The sequence below is a fragment of the Hypomesus nipponensis genome, chromosome 26 (assembly GCF_054491055.1).
Source record: "Hypomesus nipponensis isolate SF chromosome 26, ASM5449105v1, whole genome shotgun sequence".
Classification (NCBI taxonomy): Eukaryota; Metazoa; Chordata; class Actinopteri; order Osmeriformes; family Osmeridae; genus Hypomesus; species Hypomesus nipponensis.
This window is the reverse complement of record NC_140386.1, coordinates 2,209,000-2,236,969: the sequence shown is the minus strand read 5'-3', so window position 1 is coordinate 2,236,969 and position 27,970 is coordinate 2,209,000. Positions and strand designations below refer to the sequence as shown.

Below are 27,970 nucleotides of genomic sequence, written 5' to 3'. Positions count from 1 at the left end.
CTCTAATGGTCTGAAAATGTTTAATTTGCTGTCTTGCACTTCCACACCAGTGCTAAACAGAAAAGTGTTTTTGGAAGGCAAAATTATAAATTAAAACTCCATTAGCAATAGGCTACATTCATTAGTAACTCATTAGCACCACAAAGTTAGCAAACACATCAAATAAACTCAATACAATTAAACTGCGCTGTTGCCACATGTTGGGAAATAACCAAATACAAGCAATACAACACATTTCATGAATGCAAACTTTACAAGCATGAAAAAAACGGTATTGTGGTCACCTAGACTATTCTAGGTTGTGGTTCAGTGACAGCACGGCTTCTTCGGTAGGCTATAATTGTTAAATCTTACTTGAGAAAGGATACTGTTCACAGCTGTCAATAGGAAATTACCATTACCTGAATGACTTGTAGTGATTAGGAAGTTATGCCTGTTCTGATGATGGCTTAAACCATGTTAGATTGTTTACATTTACATTACATTTATTCATTTAGCAGACGCTTTTATCCTAAGCGACTTCCAAGAGAGAACTTTAAAAAGTGCATAGGTCACTGATAACAACAAGATAAACCCAAAAACATTGCGAGTAGCCAAAACATGAAGCACATATTGAGAACAACCAAAATAAGTGCCAAAAGGGAAGAACCATAAGAGCATGTAGTTGTTAAGCAAATTACAATTAAACAACATGAACTGCTATAAGTGCAAGTGTACCTGTAAAAAGCAAGCAACAATAAAAACAAAATATTTCACAGTGAGTACAACAATTTAAATCAGTTACCACTAACCACAAGAGCAACAAGTCTCTAAGCAAGAGTCATTGTGATCCTTGAGGAAACTAACATCGGGTCAAGCAAACTAAGCGATTTTAGGTTTTAAAACTGGGTGCAAAAACATGCTCAAAATTAATACCAGATTTTAAAATGTATGTATCATCAGAGTACAACAAACCATGATAGAACATACAACTCTGACATCCCTTTAACGTGTTTTTCAAAACATTTCTTCTTATTTTTTCATTAATTTGAAAATGTCATGTTTTCATCCCAACAGTAGTGGGTGCAAAAGCACTCCCTGCACCAGCGGTAAAAATCCTCTATGCTACAGGCTGTGCACAGTTGGCTACTATAGTTCTCAATAAAGACATTTTAACATATGAAACATGTAGCCTTATGCACAACTTGATTTCACTCAATAAGGTTTGACAAAACAAGTCAGTGACGGCGGCGACGTAGCTACTTAGTAGGTGTGTTACTAAGTCTTGGATAGACTGTTGCTCTTGTTTGTTAGTGGTAGCTGATTTAAACTGTTTTCTATTTTAGTTAATCCTATTTTTATTGCTTTCCTACAGGTACACTTGCACTTAGAGTTTCATGTTGTTTAATTGTAGCTTGTTTAACTACATGCTCTTATGGTTTCCTTCCTTTAGCACTTATTTTTTGGTTGTTCACAATGTGTACTTCTTGTTTTGGCTACCCGCAATGCTTTGGGGTTATCTTGTTGTTATTATCAGTGACCTATGCACTTTGTAAAGCTCTCTCTTGGAAGTCGCTTTGGATAAAAGCGTCTGCTAAATGAATAAATGTAAATGTAATATGTTGTTTGGCGACGACAAAGGTTTTTTTATACTTTCGAACATGCGTCGTCGCAACGTCGCCGCCGGTAGACGTTCCTTACATGGCGTCGCCGTCCGGTGCCAGTCCTTATCCTTCTCCTGGTAAGCCTAGAAATGTCCCTTTCTGCTCCCCATAGAGTTGCCGCAATCATCCGCGAACACCTCGGACACCTGCTTCGCAGCCTCAACGCGCTGCAGACGAGTCCGTGATGAATAAAGGCCAATTTATACTTCTGCGTTTTTACGGACACGCACACAGGGAACGCCCTCTCTGTCAAAGAATGCTGATTTACATGTACCGTTTAGCTGAAATAGGAATTGTAAAAACTTACAGCAATGGCAGTCAAACTATTCTGTTCGTCCTTTTTATCACGGTGCCCCTGACGCAAGCGGTTCTTAATACTGACCAATCACAGCCAAGGGGTTCTCCGTAGCTCTCCGAAATGACGACGAATAGTTAGAAAATTCAGGAGGTGCACGTCAAGCTCTCCGAGGCTCTCTGAGGGCTGACGGAGAGCTCGTAGGGGGCGTTCCACGGAGACGAGGGCGTTCCCATGTGTCAGTTTTTCGAAAAACGCAGAAGCATATATCGGCCTTCAGTCCATCATTTTACGGATACCCCTTGGCTGTGATTGGTCCATATTAAGAACCGCTTGCGTCAGGGGCGGGGTTGCCGTGACCAACAAGAGAACAGAATCCTTTGCCCACCATTGTTGTACGTTTTTACAATTCATATTTCAGCTAAACAGTACATGTAAATCAGCATCTGAATTAAAATGTGACGAGAAATGGGCAGTGTAGTTGCTAAGAATGTGCTTATTTCATTGATGAATTTTTGATAACCTAGCTAGCATTGCAGTGCAGCGCCATCTACTGTTCTGTCGGTGAATTGCTTTCAGCACGCAGAGCCGTTGGAGTAGTATAAATTCAACCAATCTGTCCGACTCCGTGCGTGCATCTGTCCGTAACGGAGTCAGAGAAGTATAAATCGGCCTTAAGGGGTTTGATTGGCCTGACTCCTAGTCCAGATATTCCTGACATTTTGCTATTTTATAGTCCAGGGTCACTTGTAGTAATAAAGCAACCTCAGTGTCAATCCGGACAATCTTTATTGTTTCATTGTTTGTATTCACCGCTCTGTGGGAGAATGCTTATGTGTCCAAGCGCGTACGTAGTCTTTCTTTACAGAGCGACATCGCCAAGGCCTGGCATGCATGCATAATACAGGTTTTTTGTTGTTTACGTGGATTTGTGTAGTGAATCATTTGGACAATGTTGTCCTCTGTACACAAAACATTTAAAAAATGCAAAGGAAAATCATTTCTGTTTTTAGTACGTCATTGACGTGTGAAGGTATCCTAAGAACACATGGCACAGTATTAAGTATTGTGTCTCCTTTGACAGTTTAGGATTTCTTGTTTTGATCTCATCACAATGCTTACAGCTCTGCAATGTCTCCTTTGTAAACATTGGAAACACATTTTTATGCCCCCAAATGTTCTTTGTATTTTATCTTGCAGGGGCTTTGCTGGTCCCTTTTTACTGGGGCACGTGCCCCAGTATAAATCTGCTGAGCGGCAGTAAAATCTCAAATTTGAGTTTTAACAATTCACTTTATTAGTCAGTGCATTCATTTAGATTTATTATCCCGGAAAAAGAAACGCAGTATCCCAATCAACATCTGTTAAATCAACGCAGTTTAACAGAAAACACAAACTGATGCGATGATTCCCGCAGAATTCCATGTACGCGCACACTTCTGTGCTTGCTACGATAGCCACTGCAGCATGCACACATAAGTCCAGGGGCCAGTTGCATAAAATAGACCTATTCTTAGACTTAAATGTAACTTTAATTCTGACTTAACATATAAACTTCAACTGACCTGTTGCATAAAGTTTCCCTATGAGTGACTAACATTAGAGTGACTTGGATAGCCTGTCGCGCTATGCATTATGGGTCAAATAAGTCACCGCGAAATAAGAAAAGATGGATGATACACAGAGGCGTTGTTAGACATAAAACTAAACTGGGGCACAGGCCCCTTTTCATATCCCTTTTTTCTTTCAAGCTTGATGCACACAATGCACTACTCAGCTATAGAAACTCCCCTTGCTTAACCAACTATAGGCTACAACAGTTCAGGGACGCTAGTTTGATATCAGCTTCGGCTGGGATTTTTTTCAAAATTCCTTTGAGTGCCAATACTGTTTTTTTTGCTTCATGTAATATTGTTTTTTTGTTTTAGTCAAAATAAGATGATTGGTAGGGCTATCATTTAGAAACTATCTTTAGTTTTGTAATGTTTTCTTACCTCAATTCTGACTTGTGTGCCAAGTCCGACACCTGGACTTATGTGTGCGTGCTGCAATGGCTATTTGGCAAGCTCAGAAGAGCGCTGACATGGAATTCTGTATGCATGAGTTTGTGTTTTCGGCTAAACACTTTTACAAGCGTTGATTGGGATAGTTTATTTTTTCTCGGATTATCAATCCAAATTAATGCACTGACTAATAAAGTCAATTGTTAAAACTCAAACTTTAGATTTTCCTGGGGCACAGCAGATTTATACTGGGGCACATGCCCCAGTAAAAAGGGTCTAACGACGCCCCTGCTGATACAACACAAGATCAACACATTTAAACCTGCTGAAAACCTTCATCTGTTGGAGGAATATAGGCCTAATACAAAAAAGTTCTGTCATTAATTAATTTAACCTCAACGCCAGGCTACTTCCATTTATATCCAAGAACTCCGACGTAGATCGCTAGCGTCAATGCAATGGCTTTGTCATTGAGGAGAGACTGGGTATGGTTGTAACACTTTTTTTTCTTCAGCGCCTAAAACGACCTTTCTTTTTTAGCTCAAAGTCTGAAACTTTTAGGCAAAGTACCCATATTTGTTTACTACAAATGGCAACGATTTAAATTTCTTCAACTATATCACAGACTTGTGAGAGGATGACAAATACAAGGTGGTCCTTTGTTACAACCAACCCCACAACTGGGGTAGGTTGTAACACATACTGGAGTAAGTTGTAACAGGTACACAAAATGCACAAAAACCAATTGATATGCCACAACAAAATGAATGGCTGCAACAATAAAATATGTGTGAATATGGGGAGCGTATGTGCATATTGTGTGTGTTTGTGCATGCACACCTGTGCGTTGGTGTGTGCATGTCCATACGTGCACATTCATATGTATATATCTGATGTTTTTACCTTTTTGACCCTCCTCCTCTTCCAATGCCAGCTTCACTGGTGTATCAGTGAGGATTTCCGAGCGCCTCTTCTTCCTACTCCTACCTGTCTCTTTGGTTGTAACACAAGGTGTGTTCGACTTCATGCAGCGCCGGCGTCGCCTGCAGCCCAGCTGACTTGAAGCAGCCAATGGCATTCTCAGCTTCAAGGCAGCCGGCTGCAGCTGTTGGCGCCGCCGGTGCTGCATGAAGTCGAACACACCTACTTTCAAAACACGTGTTACAACCATCCCCGCCACTGTCAACAATTGTTTAACTAGCTGTATTGGCATGATGCTTTGAAATTGCCAGGAGGTTGATACACCATTTTTTACTATAGAAACTACAGTTTTACCTGATATACCTCATACAACATTATCTACAATGGTGGAAGTACTAAACAAAACATTTTCAGGTTTTTAAACTTTCTTACCTCAGAATTACATTTTCTGCTGTAGCCTCAACTCTCCCCGTGTTACAACCATACCCAGTCTCCCCTACAGTTCAGTAAATACAATTTTACAGTATGTTTGACAAGAAGCTTATCAGGCTGGCCAGCTATGTCAGTCTAGTAGTAGCCTACTAGTCTAGGCCATAGACATGTATACATGTCTATGGTCTAGGGGGCTACGGCCGCAACCTGTGTAGCGAGTTGAATAGCAATGGATGTCAGATGATTGCATCAAAGTTGACATATTCTCCAAACAGTAATTATAATTTGACAATATGTTTAACAACAAGACTCGTCTGCTATCCAGCCATGTCATTGTCCCCAAATCAAATAGATTTTTACGAATAAAATAATCGGCCATGTGTAGAGTAGCGGCTTGCCCACAGCCTATCTGAAGTAGATTGACCAGCGAGGTGAATAGGCTAGCGAATGGGATGTGAGATGAGCGGTTACGTGACACTGACACAGTAAATTCAGAAAGTAACATTTTGCAAATAGTTTAAAAGAAATATTGAAGTCACTCATTGTTCTAATGTCATGTTAGCTTGTCTTTCAAAATTGTAAATGGAAGCTTTGACTGCGTCCCTGTTGTTATGGTTACTTATTTCAGACACTTTGTACAGGCTCATATACTATGTAGCCAGTGCAATAATTTAAAACGGTGAACAGACAGTTTTGCTGCAACTACGTAGTAGGTGTCCATATATCACCTGATAATGGACACCCCTGCAGCCAATCAGAATCAATAATTCACCCAGACCATTGTATAAAGTGGGTTAAGCAAGGGAATTTTGTATAGTGCATTGTGTTGCACACTTCTTAAGGACAGTAAACTTGAAAGAAAAAAATGTGATATGAGAAAGGGCCTGTGCCCTGTAGAGCTTTATGTCTAACAACGCTCCTGATAACTCGCGACATTGACTTCTTATGGAATTAGTCACCATTAACCCTCTAAGTTGAATATTTTAGTGTGACTCCCTCACTTTTTCATTTAACAATTCTCCCATTCAAAAATATAACTTTTAAAGCTAGTATGTGTAAGTAATCCAGAGAGGCTAGTAGTGAGAAAGAAAGCTTTGAAAGCATAGAGCCCACCCTCGCTTCAGAGGTGTCTCCATGCCTCCTCTATTACACAAACACACACACTGAGCAGAGTCTAAAAACGTAATTACACTAACATAATATATAAAAACAAATCAAATCATGTTTGGACCATATTACCTGTCCAAAAGAAAAACGGCAACTATGGTGTCGGTTTTCAGATCCTTCAATTCCTGCAGTTGCTTCCAGCGAGGAAATGCAAGCTATGTTGATTCTGTTTTGAGACCACTGGTGGTCCAGACGTTTTAAATTTGCTGTTTCTAATACGGTCTTTCTTTTAGTCTTTGCTTTTACTTGTGGTTCTGGAGGAACACTAGGTTGTTACGGTTCGCCCTCCACTGTCACATTTGCTCTGCACAGCAACAAGGAACCCCAGTTAATGACGTGTGATTGCCTGCACGAACAAGTTGTGCGGCATTGTGCAAAGATAGGATGTTGTTCCTGTCTGTCAATCTATCATTACACTCGGGCCGAATGCAAATATTTATATTTATATTTAAACGTAAACGTTGTTTACAATAGGAAAACGGGGCGCCCACACTGGATATTTGTCCATCCATCCATCCACAGAGTCGGGTTGCAGGGGCAGCAGCTCCAACAGGGGGCCACAAACTTCCCTATCTTGAGCCATATTAACCAGCTCTGACTGGGGGACCCTGAGCCATTCCCAGGCCAGTGAGGAGATATAATCTCTCCAACTAGTCCTGGGTGTTTTACGAGGCCTCCTCTCAGATGGACGTGCCTGGTACATCCTTACCAGATGCCCAAACCACCTGGGGCCTGTACTACGAATCAAGATTTGGCGTTAGCGAGGTAACTTCAAGTTCAACCCAGGGTTTTCTGTACTATGACGGTGGATCACTTGTTACCGGGGTAGATCACCATGGTAACATATGCTGAATGGCTAACCTGGTCGGGAGCAGGTTAAGTTGTAGATCAGAGATCAACCGGTATAAAAACCCCGCCCACAAACTCATTCTTGACGATAATGTCGTCACCGTTCATAGAAGACCCTGTGGAGCTTGGTACGCGGATAGTCAGAGGTGCGCTCAGAAGAAATATAACATTTGGAGACTGACAAAACCCTTTCGCATTCCCTTATGAGTATCCTCCTGAAAGATATAGGTTCTTAGCAGAGGGAATTACGTATATTGCCAGCTTCTTGAGCCGTATGTTGCCAATGCGACACATTGAAGCTGTGCACTCAGTCCCACAGACTGTATGCATAGCGTTTCGTTATTTCGCTATGGGTAGCTAGTTTTATGGTGTGGGTGATGCAGAGACAGGTCCGTAACGGAAACACATGAGGCCCCCCCCCCCGCAGAATAAGCCTGAGAGGCCCCCCCCACCACATATGTAACGGATAATGTAATACAAATACCGACGGGACGAACAGGACCCCGACGCGATCAACTGAACTTTTTGGAACATTCTGAAGAGCCGTGTAATAAATGCAAGATATGAAAACTCAAGCTTGTCTTGTGAGAAACATTTATTCAATAAGAAAAAAACGCTGCAGGTGAATTATGGAGGACCAAACCTGCCATATTTAAAAATGAATGAATGAATAAATAAATGTCCACATCCATGCATTTAGACATAAATAAATGAATACATGTACTAATTAATGCACAATTGTCAATCAATATTACCTTATAATTTACATTATTATTTATTTGTGTATTCATTTATTTATTCATTTATTTATTCATTCATTCATGTATTCATTCATTTATTAATTCATTTATTCATTCATTTATTCATTTATTCATTCCTGTATTTCTTCTTCTCAATATGTTAATGAGATGTGTCAATCAAAATAGGTAGGCGGTATTTGACACACCATTGGCTAATCGTTTTCCACGCTTTGTATTCGATTATGTAGCCTTACATCCATCCTTGCTGTCATGGACAACATAGCCTATTTGGACAGGCTGGCCGACCTTGTTGAAAACAAAGATTTAATTGGCTTGGTTTGGTGACCGAAGTGGAGAAATGCGCGTCTAGTGTGAACAGCATCGCGCCATTAGTAGTATATTGTGGCGCTCCAGGGCGCTTCGCAGCCAGTGTGTCCCAGGCGTTAGCTAGATTGAATCTATGGCTCTGGATTGATTGCAATGTCTGAACATCAGTTTCCACGCCTACTGGCCTCCTCTCATTATCATATTGGGAACAATGAATGAATGAATGAATGAATGAATAAATAAATGAATAAATGAATATATAAATGAATGAATGAATGAATAAATAAATCAATAAATCAATACATAAATGAATACAAAATAAATCAATACATAAATGTAAAATATATGTAACTATTGATTGACAATTGTGCATTAATTAATATATATATTCGTTTATTTCTGTCTAAATGCATGGATGTGGACATTTATTTATTAATTCATTCATTTGTAAATATGGCAGGTTTGGTCCTCCATAGTGAATAGCCTACACATGTGCGCGTCTTTTAGCAAATCTGTGTGCAAAGTCTTTTAACACACTATTTACATCTAAACTGCGCGCACATTCATTTTCTATGCTAAGGATGGCTAAACCTGACAGACTCTCTTGTGACATGGAGCTTCTGAGATATGTTTTGATCAGTTTCAGCTTGGAAAATGACCTTTTAGCGCTTGCGACAGTCACGGGTATTGTCAGAAATAATTTGATGGCCGTGGCTACACCAGGCACACTTGATAGTATGGAGTTGTGTTTTACTATTAGCGTGTTCTAAATCATAAATGGAGCCATTTGTTGTCGTGTGAATCTTGTAGAAAGCAATGACTGTACGTTTTACACGATCATAACATGTATATAACTGAAATACAATGACTTATTGTAACTTTGATTATGTTTTTTGTATGTTTAAATAGTCAAACGCAATCGCTGCAACTGCACAATACTACTGTCACATACGTTATCATGTTTGCTAATAATGTCAGTTATGTAATATATTTTATAATTGAGCACTTTTTCTACTTTCTCTTTTTTGTAGTTTCACTCCATTTCAATGTTGTCAGCTTGATAGGAAGTCAATAAAGGAGCAAGGCTAATTTTCCTGGCTCTTGGAAAGGCTCTGTTAACGCTAGGAAGCACAACACAGAGTAGGCTACAGCTGTCAAAGTATGGGCGTTAGCTACGTGGTACAGTAATGTTAGCTATAGCAAACAGTACAATACCTGTCTCTTCTGGCAGACGAGAGCATCCTTCACCGGCTGGTCGAAAAGAAATGTGTAATTTTGGGAAGTTTGGCATTTAATTCAGAAATGTTCTGTTTTGAATGCCGCTTTTGGGCACCGCTTTTAAATGTGCGTTTCATTTCTCCTACGCTACGCTACAGTTAGCTACCTATTTGCAGCGGGCTCGCCGGTCTGTGTGACCATCTGACTTACTTCGTGATGTCACTTGCCTAGCTAACAAAGAAAGCACAATTAAATATACTTTCCTTTATTTTTATATCAACTCTGGAAACACAGACAAGACAATAAGACATCCCATGTAATTCAAGTTGGATAAAAAAAATAAAAAACGGGGGGCCATCCCTGCGAGGCCCCCCCCCCCCCCCCCCCCCCCCCCCGCGGTGCGGGGGCTGCGGGGGTAAGCTTTACGGGCCTGTGCAGAGAACCAGAGCAAGAACTCGGTCTGCCGCGCAATTTGCAACGGATTTTCTTTAATGGCTGTTGCCACCATATTCTGATTAATGTAGTGATGAAAAAGAGATTTCCAAAGTGCCCTTTGTAAAAACTTTGGACTCTAATATGTTGACAAAATGTACAAGGTTTTTCACTCAATGGTCTGATTTCCGTTCTGGAAATGTATGCAAATGATATCATATTTTACTAATCATTTGCTCATTTAAACATAGGCTACATTTACAGGAAACTAGTAATGAAAACAATATTTGACCATTTTTCAAAAATAATTAATAGGACATTGAAAGAGATAAGTGATGAAAACCCCCAGAAAAGATTCAAAAGGCACAACAAGAAAGCCACAAAAAGGTATTAAAAAGACCAAAACCTAGAACAAAGTTTAACAAATACATCCTCGTGTTCTCCCTTCCCTAGGAACACAGAAAAATATGTCAGTGTAACCAAGTTTAGTGTAATTCATTCAGTCAATTACTATCTCTTCTCATATTCCAGTTTTTCTGTCTCCAGCCTTGTTTTTTTATTAAAAGCCTCTTATAATCGAGCTCCAGGTTTTGTTTTATACAGGGCCCCTCACATTGTCTGCTCCAACCTGAAACAAAAGAACATTGTCCCTTTCCAAGGCACACTTGGTCAAAGTTGAAGGTGTCCATTTGACTATTACAAGGTTCATTGCTTATAGCTTGTGTCTTTGTCTTGGCTTTGAAGTGGAGGCCCTAGGCTCAGGGGGAGGAAGACATTCCTATTCCTGCTGAGTTTAACACCATAGCAATTTAATCAATTGAGTCATATTTGAAATGAGCACTTTAAGGACTTGTGTCTTGTGTTGAGACCACCACCATTAGTCACCACAGACACTACAATTACAGCCACACATTCACACACTCTCGCCATCTGTGTTGCAAGTGGTAAACACAACTCAAAAGTGTACCCCCAAAATGAGCAGGCAGACAGAGATAATCTTGGACCTCCACTTGAGAAAGTAAATGGTATATTGGATCAATATTCAGCAACCACATATGGCATACATACTGGCGTATGACTATGACTATTCGTTTCACTGTTACGTCTGTATGGCACAGTGGGACGACAGTCACTGCAGAGAACAGTAATACATTTCACTCCTACAATATTCATAAATAATTGTTGAATGAACATGGTCACATTACATGATTACTTGAAACATACATATGCCTGGGCTTCCAACCTGCTGCCACCAGGGTCTGAAGAAATGCCCCCTTCCACTCCTTCCATCATGGGTTGACCCTGATAGATTTGTATTAATTTTTTTTCAAAAAAAGAAAGAAAAATAAGTATTTATCAATTCTAAAAACGTTTCTAAAAGACACATCAATACACGACAGTCAATACATACAGGTTACCCAAAGGGCGTACAAAACAAGGACCCAAAAGGGCGCACATTTCAATTGCCCCACTAGGGGGTTACAAGTGGGAGTCCGAGGCTCGACAAAAGTCCACTCAAGACCGCCCTTGGTGACTCTGTCTCCCTCTCCTCCCGATCTTCCTCGCCAGTGGAGTCAAGCGACTAGCCCGCTGCCTTCTGTCGCGACGGCCCCTGGGAAGGCCTATCCCTATGCCACTGCTCCCAGGCTGCCCTTCGGCGAGGATTCCGTTCCTCGGGTCCGGCCATCAGTCCGTCCGTCAGTCGATTCGCCCTCAGGTGGCCTGGCCCACCTCTGGGTTACCAGCAGTGTTGGGCGCCAAAACGCCCAACACTCTGAATTTGGGGACAAGTCCCCGCCTGGCGTCGGGGCCGGAGCCCCCAGGCAGGCGATCGCGGCCGACCCTCCTCCGTCACCGGATCCCAGTACCGGCGATCCGGTATCGACGGGGGAGGGTCAATTGATCACTCACTTGATCTTAGCCAAAAGGCCGAGAAGCGATCAGGTGACCCTGATAGATAACCTAAAAAAGGGACTAGTTCAGGCAATTCAGCCTTGTACTTGTTGGCCTTAAAATATGTACAAGTATTGGCTTACCGTTTTGAATTATGGTTTTATTTTTTATTTGCTCCCACAATCGTTTGCCACTGCAGGGTTGCAACTAAAATAACACAGCAACAAAAGTTTAACGTTGTGGAATGCACACGTGTAATTATGATCACATCTTCAATAAGTCATGTAGCTTACGCATTTACAGCGTCTGCTATTTTCTGCCAGATTGGCAGCAGCGACTTTGTTGAATTTAGCCTATATCATATGTCTGAATTCCTGATATGCTTGTATTCCAATATTTCACGCAGGAGGAGTAGACAAAGTTTGTACGATTATTGTCTGCTCCTCCTGCGTGAAATATGTGGCTCTTGTTTCGTCCATGTTTGCGATTGGACATTCCGTGCAAACACCGCCCATTTATGTGAACGCGCACGTCTCTAGATTGGAAAGATCTGGGTTGAGTTAGAGAATTGATAACCGCCGTCGTAGTACTGCTTATTGTGATTGCGATTGTTACAGTGCGTGTCCACTGCAGCGACGCGATGCGAGCGACAACATGTTTTCCATTCATTTTCTATGGAGTCAGGCGAATCGCTTGCGTGGTGCATTGTGGGTAGCGACACGACGCGATTCAAGCGATTCGAGTTGAGATTTTCTCAACTTTATGCTAATGAGGAGCGATTTTCGCTAGCGATGGCCAATCGGAGTGTTTTCTTGTTTCTCGTAACGTAGAAACCATGGTAAACATTTCTAGCTTTCTAGGTTTCAAACTGGAGGAGAAACTAATCGTTTGTGTGGCTGCTTACCCAGTCCTGTACGATACATATCTGTATTCGTACAGAGATGTTAATACAAAAAAACGATGCATGGCGCAAGGTTTGCCGAAGTTGTGGGTGCTTGTACTTTCAAATTCAGTTTAGTCACATTACGTAACTTCGTTCTGTCCTGACTAGTTAGCTAGCCGGGCTGAAACTCCCTATCGTATCGGCAGATTAGCAGAGATTGAGGAATATAGTAAAACGTTTTTTTACATATGTCAACGTGTATGTCTACAGTATTAAACAGTTTTATATTTTGTAAACAAGTTGTATTTTGATCGATGTTGCAACTACGTAAACCCAAGTCTGCACACTTGGCCATGACAACTACAACAGTGACTTTAGAGAACTACATTCTACCAGAGAATGTCTAATATAGAGAGAACTGCCACTCTCGGGAAACTTCCGGGTTCTGAACTGGTTGAAATTCCATGTGAGGACGCTAACGAGCGAGTGCAGAATTAATGGGGGTCTATGGAGCGGTACCCCTCAAAATCCACTTTTCTCAGGATATAATTTTTTGTCCAGTAATTTGAATTCTGAATTCGAAAGGGGAGGCCAAAAAAATACACACTGCCGGGTTTTAGATTTTTTGAAAGTCGCCTTTCTGTTCTAAAAAGCTTTTGAAAATGTCATTGACTTCATACACATCGTACGACCAGAGCTACTGCTTGACGGCAAGCTCTGGTCACTTACTTTTTTCTCTCAGGGCATCGACAACGCAGCTGACAGGTTAGGCTCTCCCTGTCAATACACATGCTAGAAAGAGTTTTGGCTTGCTAATGTTGTTGCTAATGTTGCTTATGCTCTGACATTCTGATTCCGCTTCGGATGCCATCAAGCGGGAGCTCTGGTCGTATCAGTCCTTCACTAACCAATCAGCATTCATTAGCAGAATGCTAGCGTATGCTAGAGTACTCGTTCATTCAACTTTCGACCTATAATCCATGTTGAACATGCACAAACTACAATCAAATCGGAGATTTTTCAACGACAATCAGGCGAAAGAGACAAATTTAGCCGTTTAGCTCCATAGACTCCCATTCAACATGCACTCGCTCGCGATCACCCCCAGTGGAACTCTGGTGGAACTGCAGCCAAATTCGGTACAATGGGGCTTAATAGGGAGTGGCAAGGCTCTCCTTAAACAGGCTCTGATTCTACATTAATCTGTTTGAAACGCCCCCGAGCGTGGTGAACTGTGGGAAGGCAAGCGATGGCAAGCGATTCGCGTCGCTGCAGTGGACACGCACTGTTAGGCTTTGCGTAGCCGGGTAACTGAAAGTAATCCAGAGCATGTTGATCTTGCATCGTAGTACAGGCCCCTGAACTGGCTCCTTTTGATGCAAGGGAGAAGCGGCTCAACTCCAAGCTCCTCACGGATGACTGAGCTCCTCACCCTATCTATCCAATTTGTAATAAAGGAAAACAGTGCATGTTTCAGAATGAACACCCATGCAGTCAGTGCCACAGATAACACATTTTGTCTTGCAATAATTGTATAAAATGTCCATCCCAGTCAATTTATTTCTGATGAAATGAACATAAACAATTGGCAGTTTGGCCAACAAAATATGTGGATCTATATTGAGGAGAACATTTGAAATATGTGTATGGATGTGAGAGAGAGTCATATCACTGGCGGTTATCACATGGATCAGCCACTCGGCCAGTGAACACCATGGTGTTGATGGTGGACTCTCGGATGAACAGCATGAATGGTCGGTTTGCTACAAACACCTCCCGGTTAAAGTTGATAGAACGACCAATGGCCACCACAGCTGTTGCAGCTGCTGCTTCACTGCCTTCTTCATTAACCTGGAACAATAAATTGGTTCTTAATTGTTACACTATGTTAAATAGACTAGGTATTGTATATGTATCCATTCTCATGATGATTAAGAAATTAATAATTCATTGCTTTGCCACTTTGTTTGCAGTTTCTTTTATATTAACAACAATGTCCTGTATACTGTAACACAATTGACAAATTAGTACAATAGTGCTGTTATGCCAATTTATGAAAATAGTTCTGATTGACAACAGATGACAATATACAGTAAACCACCATTCTGGATCCAGGGTTTGGGTTAAACCAGGATTCATATTTAAGATTGTGAGCTAGTTTTTATCTACATACTGTATGTTAGGCCATCTTTGGAAAATTGATGTTCAGTTGCTTAGATATTTTGTTATATTTTTGTACACACCTCCAGGAATGCCTTATGGAAAGCATCAGAAATGTACAGGGGACTTTTTTCATCCTCCAGGATTCCTGAAATAAAATATAAGGTTTAAGTTACTTCATAAATTATTAACCAAATACAAAACTTAATTTAGAGATTTTTCAGATACTACGTTAAAAATCAAGAAGTGTCAATATTTCTACCTGGCAAACTTGATTTTTGGGAATTGAATAGATCATGAAGACCCATGGCCTGTAATTTTTCTTTCAAACTGAAGCTGTCCTCAATTTTAAAGCGTGGGACCTGTACAGATACTGTTGTTTCCTTCATTGCTTGCAACCAGCCCATGAGTTTCTTCAAATTCAAATTTTCTTCCACCTGAGAGAATGTGTTAAAATAATACACTATGGCATTGTATATGTTTGTAAATGCCTTTAACAACATTGTAAAAGTTTCTTAAAAAATAACATCTGCAATGACACCCTAATTTTACATCATGCTGTATGCATTAAGAACCACATAATGTGATGAATACACATATAGATATACAGAAAGCAGGCAGGCAGGCAGGCAGTTTAAATGGTAAATCGATTGTCAGTTAAGTGGGAATGCCTGTCACAAGGAAGCAAACATCACCCCGGACCAACCTCAGACAGTGGTTTCTCTTTTAAGGGCAGGATCAGCACCATGGTAATGTCCCCTCCATAGTAAGGCAGTTCAAGGAGCTGGACTTCGTCTTCAATGAACCTGCCGTAACGGAACTTAGTTTCCTGGTACATCATGGATACATGACAGGTCTTTGACTTACTGACATAGAAGTCAGACTTGAAGACATTCTCTTTGTCAAATTTGTTTTTCCACTGACCCTAAGAATCAAGAATAACACATTAAAGAAACACTTCTGTATACATTATTTACAGCATGATAACAGTTCAACTTTGACAGGACTTGTAACATTCACAGGACATCTGCTTTGTAATCATTTTCAAAAATGAAATACTCATAGATAATGATTGAATAATACTCTTCAGAGTACCTTGAAATAGATAGTGTTAACCAGGACCAACACTGTATTAGAATCAAGCACCCCCTCTGGTATTGTGTCTTTAATTTTATTCTCTGTCTGGTTTGAGATCCATTCGTTGATTATCTTTCGCGATAGCTCTGGCTTTTCCTGGAAGACAAGCCCGTGTTAACAGATCTTTATTGTTAATGTGAGAAAACATTATTTTGATCTTTATGTACTAATGAGAACACATTTATTACCAAACAAAAATGTACAGATACTCATATAATTTGCATAAATCTAATATCACAAAATGTAGATTTGCTTGCAATATTTGCAACTAAATGTTTCCATCTGGAAGCATTTAGAAACTTTTGAATGCAGTGAGCGAAGGACATTTTACAGTGAGTGTCCTATGAGCAAACCCTAAGGCTGTACAGCATGTCAAAAAACTACAAAGATCTATTATAGTTTACTTTGCACTATAGAATTACAATAGTATTTTTTGTTCAACCCATCAAATTAGATCGAGAGCAGCACCCCTTACAGACAATAGACAATTGAGAAGCAGTGCCGCTGCACCCCTTGTCAGCCTCCCTGACTACAAAAGTGCCAAGGTTGCACTACAGCAAAAACAGGCAAAATACTTTTAAAGTACATTACAAGTAAAATATTTTAGATCCATCTTGTATATTCTAATTAATAATGTCTAGGTAAATCTATTATGCATTGCCAGGGGCGGTCTTTCCTACAGTCGGTATAGGCAGTCACCTAGGGCGCCACTAAGAGGGTGTTGCAAAAAAATGCGCCCAGCAAAAAAAAAAAAAAAAAAAAAGATTTTTAATTATTTTGCTGGACAGTTTTTTTTTTTGCGCCCCCTACTATATCTCCAACCAGGACCGGGGTGGGGAATCGGGAGAGTTCCCAGGGGGCCGCTTCACTTTTGGGCCAGTTGAGGATTATATATTTTTTTACATTTGACATGTTAGGCTATCTTCTCTTAAAGTAGGCTACACACGTTCCGCCTTCTGAAACCTCAGCCTCTGCATGGATTGTACCATGTGAGGGAGTTCTCCCCTCCCAAATAGAGTTGGTTGGGTCCATAGCCAGTATTTTCCAAAAAGTTTTCCCAGATCGGCTACCGATATCTGGGACGGGCGGTTCTACCGTAACAATACGCGTCAGGGAGGATGGATGGGAGCAGGGCCGGAGAAATGGCATCGCTAAACAAGGTTTTACCAATTGAAAAACGTCATTAAAAAAACTAAAAACTATTTAGTGGTCAAATAATGGCCAAAAATGTTCGCTCGCCCGCTATGCACGCTCGCATTAACTCAAGAAGTTCCTATTTTGCATCACATCAAACCCATACGTCCTACATTGGGGCAAAGCTCCTAATGTTTACAACTGGCTCTGTGCCTGATTAACACTCGGATCGTTAAGCAGACTCAAAAATGGTATCAATATAAAAAATCTGTTATCATGATACCCCCCAGAAAAGTTCACTGCACCCCCAGTGCAGGGGAGTGCACGGACGCCACGAGTGAAGCTCGCCAAGAGCGCCTAATGTGCTCAGGCTGGCCCTGTGCATTGCTCATCAAATCTTTTTTGTTACTGAAGCTGTAACCTTAATTACTGCCAAAACATTTTGAAGCCCTATACTCTTACACTATACAAATAATTATCAATTGGAGTATTAATGGCAAAAAACGAAAGAAAAAAAATTACGAAAAAGCTACTTGAGAAAGAAGGGTTGCATTATGCATTTGAAGGTTATACTGTCAAACTGACTGAAGAACAAAATAACTACGTAAAAAAAGCTTAGCTTTGCTCATCGGCTGGTCAATTCCTACGATGCAAGGCGGTAAATAGTGTTAACATTTGCTGATAAATTTGCAGTTTGTTGAAATACTAATGTAACTTCATGAATTTTGTACCATTGTAACCATGAGAACCCTTGTGTTATCTTTGGGTCATTCTGACCCATCAGTCATTGTGACCCACCGTCGTATTGCGACAACTTTACCGCATACAAAAACAAAGTGAAGCATTTTCTTTTAACTGTCGGGCTGTCTCAGACACCTGTCCAAAAACTATTGAGCTCTTAAATCTCCAGGACAGTCTCGATCTAACTCAACACATAACAGACCCAACACACCGGCACGGAAACACACTAGATCTAGTAATAACAACTGGACTAAACATCAATAATATTTCAATAACTGATCTACCCGTCTCAGACAATCATTGTATACTTTTTAATGTGGAAATTATCTTAACAAAAACCACAAAAGAATTCTTAGTCCAAAGAAGACATCTAGACAATAGAGCTTTGATGAAATTTTCTGAAGAATTTGCTCTATATGAGCCAACTAATCATGAATGCTACCTGAATGAAATCGTAGAGAACCTCGATGTTGCACCATTATCTGTGTTAGACTCAATTGCACCACTGAAAACCAAAAAGAAGTCCACAAGCAGAAACTCCCCATGGCTGAGAATTTATTTTCTAGTGAAACGAAAATGAATGCCGTGCAGTAGAGAGAAAATGGAGGAAAAAAAAGATTACTATTTACTACAAATATCTACAAGGATACACTAACCACCTATCACAAAACCATCCGTCTAGCAAGGAAAGAATATTTCTCTAACATTATTACAGAAAATGCTAGAAATTCCAGAGTTCTTTTCTCCTTTCTTCTTTTACAACTTAAAGTAGTTATATTATTGTTTTTGTTAGATTTGCTTTGGATTACCGCAAAGATTGCGGCTTGTCTTTTGATTTGCACTATTGCTTGTGTTACATTTTATTTATTTTGGGAAACCACAAAAACTGTGGCTCAAGATACCCCAAAGACTACGGCTCGAGATACCGCAAAGACGGCGGCCTGTGTGTTTTGGATTCCCGCAAAGACTGCGGATTATATTTTGTTGAGTTACATTCTTCTTTTATTTGTATTATTATTATGATATCTTGTTTATTTTGTATTTATTATTATTATTTAACTTTATTTTAGTTTTTTTGGGGGGTGAAACCACAAAGACTGTGTATCGACATACCTCAAAGACTGTGATTTGTGGTTTGTGGAGATTGTGTTTTGTTGTGTTATGTTTTGGAAACTGCACTAGGCTGCTCAGATCTAAGACGGATTCGAGAGACCGCAGATAGAGTGCGGCTTGTCTGGGTTGTTATGTGTGGAAACTGCAAGTACAGCTCGGATCTAAGACGGATTCGAGAGACCGCAAATAAGAGTGCACCTTGTCTGGGTTGTTATATGTGTGGAAACTGCAAGTGGCAGCTCGGATCTAAGACGGATTCGAGAGACCGCAGATAAAGTGCGGCTAGTCTGGTTTGTTATATGTTTTAGATCTATTACTTTTACCAGTTGTATTATTGTTTTTGTTGATTTTATGTAAAGCAAGTTGAGCTGCAATTCTTGTATGAAATGTGCTATATAAATAAAGTTACTTATTAAAGAGTAAAAAGTGGGCCAATTCAGTTAGTTAGTACAAAACTAGTATATAAACTAGAGAGGGTACAATTTCTGGGGAAATATTAGGGTGTGCTTGCTTGCTTCAGTTGCAGGGTGGGTCCGTTTTCCCTTCTAGTGATATGTTCAAGCATTTAGCCTACTCATATTGCATAATTCATTAAGAACACCCTTTGAAACAAGGAACCCCCTTTGAAACAAGCTACTGTAACAACGTTGTCACTGGCAGTATTTCAGATGGAATTGCCATTCAAATAGTACCGTCTGCTAACTGAAAATAACCCCCCCAAAACGTAAATAAGTTTGATATTAATTTAGGGGGACATGGCTAATTCAAAAGCAGTTTGCTAGAGGCAAGCTAGCTGCCGTTGCTATCCACACTCCACTGATTGTTTGAAAGCGCAGGAAATTAGAATGTTTATTTTGTAAGGGATAATGTATATTATAAAACAATTGGGTTTTTTCGACTTAAATAGCTGTTTCTGATTGGACGGGAGACGTTCCATGAGTTGAATTATCTAAAAACAACCCACTCTGACTTTTCACTCCAATAAAAAATCACTCATTTGCGTTGATACAAAGAAGTAACCATAACAACGGGGACGAGTCAAAGCCTCCATTTACAATTTTGAAAGACTTTAACAAGCTAACTTGCATTTACAACAATGAGAGACTTAAATATTTATTTTAACCTATTTGAAAAATGTTTCTTTTCAGAATGTACTGTGTCAGTGTCACGTAACCGCTCATCTCACATCCCATTCGCTATTCACCTCGCTAATCAATCTAGCTACTTCAGACGGGCTGCGGTCAACACGACAGTAGCAGTAGCTAACTCTACACATGGCCGATTATTTTCTTCTTAAAAATCTTGATTTTATTTGGGTACAATGACATGGGTCGATAGCTGGCTAGTCTTGTTGTTAAACATACTGTCAAATTATAATTACTGTTTTGAGCAAATGTCAACTTTGATGCGGTCATCTCACATCCATTTGCAATTCAACTCGCCCCAGGCTGCGGCCGTACTGAAGCCTAGTACTAGTATGGCCGATACTTTGTTCGTGAAAATCTTGATATTGACTTTGAGACAGTGACATGGCTTGCAAATCTTCTTGTCAAACATACTGTAAAATTATATTTACTGTCTGTCAACCGTACTAACTACTTACTAACCGAGAGTGAGGTCATGCCGGGAAATATCAAACTGAGGCTGGAACGTATACGGCAAAGCCGAGGTTTGATATTTCCCGGCATGACCGAACGGTCGAGGTTAGTAAGTAGTTTATTATATGGCATTTTTAGCTTCTTTTCATTTTGTAAACGAAAATAAATGGTACCTCTAGGCTAATTGTAGCTAGCTCTCAAGTCTTCTCACGCTGTGTTTCATGTGTTGCCTAGCAACTCATTACTTTTGATAGAAAGCGGACAACATGGTTCTGCTAAAATGGCTTTAATTTCAACACAAAATAACGACACAAGTGATTAAAAGAGTCTAGTCTTCATCCTCACTTTCGATGACAAATCTTTTCAGCATCATCTGGATAGTAAAACTCAGCAGCTGACTCGTCGCTCATATTGAAGATGAGGGCTGTATTGACCGCTGAGGAGGGCAATACGCGTCTGGCATGACTCCCCATTAGCCAATCAGAAAGCTCGTACCGTCATTGCCATATAATAAACAATGTTATTGCCTTTGAATTTTGCTAGCATAACGTTAGCTTTCGGGCTAATAGCTCAGCTGATGTTGACACCGGAACTATTTTTTCGTTGCGGAGGAACAATGGCAAAATACAGTTTTTATCAATATCATTTTATCAATAGCTGTGTTTAAATGTTAATTGGTTGACTATAAAATTGTTTTACAAAAGAAATATAGTACTCGTGCTTGTGGGGTTGTTGAGGGATATACCACGGGTGTTGTTGCCTACGCCACTTGGAGTCCGGCCTCGTGGCTACGGCCAAACAACCCCACTCGCACTCATACTATATTGTTTTAGAAGACCCGACAGGGCGAACAGCCCTTTGTTTCGCCCTGAAGGGGCTTATTTCCCCGATAATGACTGGCGTTCTATACATTATCCCTTATTACACGGCTACTTGCCAACAAAAATAACTTAACACAGTGTGTATTTTTACAATGTATTTGTTACCATTCGTATTGTTGATCAGCAGAGAAATAGTTCGCCAAAGACGTTGAACTTCATAGACTTTGAGCATTATTTAGGCTTCAAATCAGCTGACGTCGCTAAGTAACAGAGTACGCTGGGGTTGAAAAGTTACCATACTACTTGCGGAGTGCTACAAAAGACCTGAATCCGAGGCAAAAAGGCAACTTCCCTTGACAGCGGTCAAATATGCATAGCAACGGTCAAATATGAGAAAATTGTTCATGGCAGAACGTTGGGAAGCCCTATTCAAATGAATGGAGCATTCTACAGCATTAAGAACAGCCGTGTAATAACACATAAAAGTTTAGCTATAGCTGTGGCATTGAAGACAGTACTGGGGCCTACTAGACTGCCAGTGGGCAAGCCAAGTCTGTGACTCTGTGGCTAACGTCAAAACAAGACGCAGTCTCACTCAAATTCCCAGTTTTACACAAATAACAAACTATGCTGACCCGCTGGCTGTCTTCGCAATCGCCATATCTTTAAAACACTGCTGTCCATTAAGATGTAGAATTGACCCTGGTACGAAATGAAGAAAATACTCACCAGACGCAGATCGACAGTTGACTGAGTGTCAACACTGTTGACAACACTGTTGTTATTACCGCATTCGTCAATGGAGGCTGACAGGCTCTCACATAGCAAACAAATCAACGTTTTTACAGCAATCTATATTAAAATCTCACCACCTGGCTGTTTTCACAATAGTCATATCGTCATAACATTTCCCTCTTTCAGTTTTTTGTGTAAAATTGAACTATAAAATTAGCTAAAAAAAATACTACTATGACGCTTTCTAGCATGGCTGCCGCCTAAAAGACGAGGCGGTCTCACGGGCGACCTGCACTCGCTCAAATTTCAAAGACTGTCACGACCTAAATCAAAAATTCGAGATTGCAGTTCTACTCAAAATTGCTTTCTCTACAAAGCCAAATGGTTGTGATATTTTGGGGGTGGTATTTTTCACTCGTAATCCAAACTCCAATTTACGAGCTAGAAAGTCTATCACGTTGTATCAATGCGTCGTTGCTAACGTGTGTTGACGTGGTGACATAGCTAGCACAGGTTACCCTTCTTCGACAAAAGGCACTTTGTCCCCACTAAAACGTTGTAACCTCCTAAATTGTGCAACGGAATGTAAATCCAAATACAAGCAACTCAATCGAGACCAAGACGAGCATTTTGACACAGGCGTTGTCTATGTAGTCCAAATATTGACTGAGCCTTAGGGGGGCTAAAATAAATAATAATAAATATAGCTGGAAGCAGCGATGTGGGTTCCTACGCAAAGTGGCAAAATATTATAAAAATGTACATTGTAAAAGGTCAAGTTGGACAACAAGAGACCAAACTACTTCATGTTGGGCCAACTATAATAGGCTAAATGGGGATTTGAACTCATGAGCATAAGGTTACAAGGCAGCCTTTCTATCCTCTCTGCTACACACCAACTGTAGAAATGTATGAGTAGAAAGGGAGAACTATTAGCTTTGGTCAGCTTTGGGACAAAGGTAAAGAAGCGGTTGACATTTCAAAGTGGAATTGCATGAAATCATGCATGGTATTTCATAATGATGTCATCCTGTTTAACTAAACAGATATTCAAATTTAAGACAGGCTAAAAGACTGCGGCTGGACTCAAACCTGCAACCTTATACTTTGCAGGTCACTGTACCAGTCCTTTGAGCTATTCTCAGTGTTGAATATTGTCATGTTCAGTTACTGTATAAAAAAGTACAGTAGTGACGCATTAAGGTCTTGGCGTCTCCTGAAATGTAACGCGTCTTTCTGCCTTGAAGCTGCGTGCGTATCATCATAAAGACCCCATGTATATGTCAAGATAACATCCAAGCTAACAATTTCGCCAAATCTGACTGCAGCTTTGTATACCATATGTACTGTGTTATGGTTGTTTGAGTTAAACAACTTGCTTAATGAATTCAATGGCTGTTAAATGTCAAATCCAACTATTAATGTATAAAAGAGAGAGTTCCAATCAAATCTAAATTATTTTTAAACCTAGAGGTTTAAAAGACAACCTTTGCCGAAACTGACATGCACCAACTCAGAAAACACATTTAGTCTCTATTTTCAGGGTATTCAGGGTATTTTTTAGTTTGACAGTAATTGGGGGCGTTGTGTCTGCGCATTAGCATATTTAAGGCGGTTAGCACTACAGAGGCAGCCTCGTCTTTAGGGCTCTGAAACTGCCAGTCTGCTGTGAACAAGGCAGACTTCATCCCGGCGTTTGCATCCCAGGCGTCTCTTCATGCCGTTGCGCTGACAGAGACGTGGATCCGCCCAGAGAACACTGCAACTCCAGCTGCTCTCTCCGTCAACCACTCCTTCTCTCACTCTCCCCGCTCAACCGGGCGGGGTGGTGGGACAGGGTTGCTTCTTTCCCCACATATTAAATACACATCCACACCACTCTCTGTTACTGCCAAATCATTTGAACATCATTATGTTATGCTAACTGATCCTATCTAAGCATGCTTAATTGTTCTTTATCGCCCACCAGGACCGCTAGCTGACTTTGTGGAGGAGCTGGACATGCTCCTCAGCGTCTTCCCGGATGATGGAACTCCCCTGATAGTCCTTGGGGACTTCAACATCCACCTCCAAGGAACGCAGGCTGTCGACTTCTTGTCTCTCCTGACCTCCTTCGACCTGACGCTGCTGAGCACACCGGCGACCCACAAGGCAGGCAAACAGCTAGACCTCATCCTGACACGTAACTGTATCACTGACTTGACCTCTGTAACCCCACTGCACATTTCTGATCACTACTTTATCCAATTCTCTGTCTCTCTCCCTCCAACACCTCCCCTCCCCTCGTAACTTTCCGGCGCAACCTCCGCTCCCTATCCCCCTCCCATTTCTCCTCTATTGTAACATCTTCCCTCCCTTCCATTGACGAGTTCTCGTCCCACCCCACTAACACTGCCAATGACACCTTGTTAACCACTTTAACTGCATCACTTGACTCTCTCTGTCCCCTGTCAACCAGGCCTGCACGATCTTCTCCCTCCTGCCCGTGGCTTACGGATGTTATTCGTGAAGAACAGTCCACCCTTCGAGCAGCTGAGAGGAGATGGCGCAAGTCCAATGACGGTCTGGACCTTGATAAGTATCACTCCCTCCTTAAATCCTTCTCTTCTCACATAACTAGTGCTAAAACCCTCTACTTTCTTAACAAAATAAATTCTGCTTCTAACCCCCACAAACTTTTCTCTACCTTCTCCACCCTTCTTAACCCACCTCCCCCACCCCCTCCCTCCACCCTGACAGCAGACGACTTCTCCTCCTTCTTTGAGAAAAAAGTCGCCGACATTAGCAGTCGGTTCCCTAAACCCACCTTTCCTACCCTCTCACCCTCCATGACTGACCCAACTAAATGTCTAAACTCTTTCTCTCCCCTGTCCGAGGCAGAGCTCTCTGACCTCATTCTCTCATCGCCCCACCTCCTGTCCCCTTGATCCTGTCCCCTCCCCTCTCTTTCAAACCATCTCCCCCTCTATCATAACTTTTCTGCTCCATGTTCTAAACTCCTTTCTTACCTCTGGCACCTTCCCCTCTGCCTTCAAACAGGCCAGAGTTACCCCTCTACTCAAAACCCTCCCTTAACCCTGCCATCCTCCAGAACTACAGACCGGTATCACTGTTACCCTTCTTCTCTAAAACAATTGAACGTGCTGTATCTAACCAACTGTCTAACTTTCTTTCACAGAACAACCTGCTTGACCCCAACCAATTGGGCTTCAAGACTGGCCACTCCACAGAGACTGCCCTCCTTTCAGTCACCACTGCCCTCCAGTCTGCCAGAGCGGCTTCGAGGTCATCCGTCATCATTCTGCTGGACCTTTCTGCAGCGTTTGATACGGTTAACCACCAGATCCTGCTCTCCAGACTTTCTGAGATGGGCATCACTAGCACTGCACTCCAGTGGATCTCATCCTACCTGTCGGGAAGATCCTACCAGGTCTCCTGGAGAGGCAAACTGTCAGACCCTCACCAGCTCTCCACTGGTGTTCCACAGGGCTCCGTCCTTGGACCCCTCCTCTTCTCTCTGTACACCACCTCACTTGGACCAATCATCACCTCCCATGGCTTCTCCTACCACTGCTACGCTGACGACACGCAGCTGTACCTGTCGTTCCCCCGACCGATCCGGGGATCTCAGCTAGGATTGAGGCCTGCCTCGCAGACATCTCCGCCTGGATGACCGAGCACCACCTCCAGCTGAACCTCGCCAAAACAGAACTTCTCATCATCCCGGCCAAACCCTCCATCTCCCACGACCTCTCAATCACCCTGGGATCTGCGACGGTGACCCCCTCATCCTCTGCCAGGAACCTTGGGGTTACCATGGATGACGAGCTCTCCCTCACGGCCCACATTGCTGCGGTCTCCCGGTCGTGTAGATTCACCGTCTACAACATCCGGAAGATCAGGAGATACCTGTCTGAGCACTCCGCCCAGCTGCTTGTCCAAGCACTTGTCTTCTCCAAGTTGGACTACTGCAACTCGCTGCTCGCCGGTCTCCCAGCATGCGCAACCCGCCCTCTTCAGAGGATTCAGAACGCGGCGGCCCGCCTGGTCTACAATCTACCCAGATGCTCCCACGTTACCCCGCTCCTCATCTCCCTCCACTGGCTACCCATAACGGCCCGCATCAGATTCAAGACCCTGGTACTGACCTTCCGAGCAGTGAACGGGACTGCACCCGACTACATCAAGTCTCTCCTGCAGCCTTACACCCCCACCCGCCACCTACGGTCTTCTTCAGACAACCGCCTGGTGGTCCCACCGCTCAAGACCGCCCGATCCCAACACAAGCTCTTCTCCTGCCTGGCCCCCCAGTGGTGGAATCAACTTCCCACCTCCATCAGAGACACAGACTGTCTCTCCACCTTCAAGAAAAGGCTCAAGACGCACTTGTTCCGGGAGTACAACGGTACTTAGGAATGGTTTGCTGAACCCAACGCTGGTTTCCTCAAGGATCACAATGACTCTTGCTTTGACTGTTGCTCTTGTTTGTTAGTGGTAGCTGATTTAAACTGTTTTCCATTTTAGTTAATCCTATTTTTATTGCTTTCCTACAGGTACACTTGCACTTAGAGTTTCATGTTGTTTAATTGTAACTTGTTTAACTACATGCTCTTATGGTTTCCTCCCTTTAGCACTTATTTTTTGGTTGTTCACAATGTGTACTTCTTGTTTTGGCTACCCGCAATGCTTTGGGGTTATCTTGTTGTTATTATCAGTGACCTATGCACTTTGTAAAGCTCTCTCTTGGAAGTCGCTTTGGATAAAAGCGTCTGCTAAATGAATAAATGTAAATGAGTGGGCTGGTCTGGATGTTAATTTTGGGGCGTGACAAAGATACAAACCAGAGCCAAAAAAGGCAGTCCCCGGACTGATGTCAGTCCAGTGGCTTTGTTGAAAAGCTAGCGTTTTACAGCCAAATTTTTTCACTTTGAGATTTGCATAGGAAAAAGGTGTCAATGGACTTTGAGGTTCACTGTATGTACATTTTACCCACCGAACTGTCGTTATTCAACTATGACAAGGTAAAATCGGTTTGGCAATCAATCGCCCCTTTAAGTATACTTAGAAATTAAACTTGAATTATATATTTTTTTCGTAAGTGGAGAACAAGGATGAGCGACAAAGACTAAGGTGGATGGTAATTATACACAATGAATTATTAATGGTCACTGCTATTAACAAATGTATTGCTGCTGGTAAGACAATTGACAATGGAAATCTAACAGACTTGTTTATCTAATGGAAATTCAATGACTCAATCGAGGATGAACTTAGACAAAGAAAGTACCTACCAAACGAAAGCATCAAAAAACTATGTATATCCATGAACAGCCATGAAATGTTTTGTTTTGTACTTGCATAAGTTTCCATGGATCGGATTCCATGGATCCCACCCATTACCTGCCCTGGGGATGTGTGATACGTATTTCTCTGCTAGTTAATCAAATGTCAATGTATTAAATTGATTCACAAGACGTCACTTTAGCTTTGAGCCGCCATCTTACCGACCGACTCGGCCTCAGTCATGCCTGCACAAGATAAATGTTATGCCCAAGTTATGCACAAGATAAATGTATATAGCTCTGTCATGGAAAGCCAATTGGGACAAGCCTGGGGCAGATAATAAGGGACCAAAGAAAACCGGGGGTAACAAATAAGGATCGGAGGAGCATAAAATGGAAATTGAATTTTTAGACATATCTCTGTCTAGGGAGTCAGATGGCTGAGC

The 27,970-nt window shown here is 41.6% G+C and overlaps 1 protein-coding gene across 1 annotated transcript in view; it reads right to left on the bottom strand.

Moving 5' to 3' along the window:
* Positions 1 to 14,345: 14,345 nt before the first annotated feature.
* serpinc1 (serpin peptidase inhibitor, clade C (antithrombin), member 1) overlaps positions 14,346 to 27,970 on the bottom strand; it is a 33,976-nt gene continuing 20,351 nt past the window's right edge. Inside the window, exons 4-8 of the mRNA XM_084692665.1 lie at positions 16,059 to 16,196; positions 15,670 to 15,888; positions 15,226 to 15,400; positions 15,047 to 15,111; positions 14,346 to 14,654 (exon numbers count right to left, since the gene is read on the bottom strand). Coding sequence (XP_084548791.1) covers positions 14,472 to 14,654; positions 15,047 to 15,111; positions 15,226 to 15,400; positions 15,670 to 15,888; positions 16,059 to 16,196 — 780 coding nt within the window. The 3' untranslated portion in view covers positions 14,346 to 14,471. The remainder of the gene's footprint in view (positions 14,655 to 15,046; positions 15,112 to 15,225; positions 15,401 to 15,669; positions 15,889 to 16,058; positions 16,197 to 27,970) is intronic.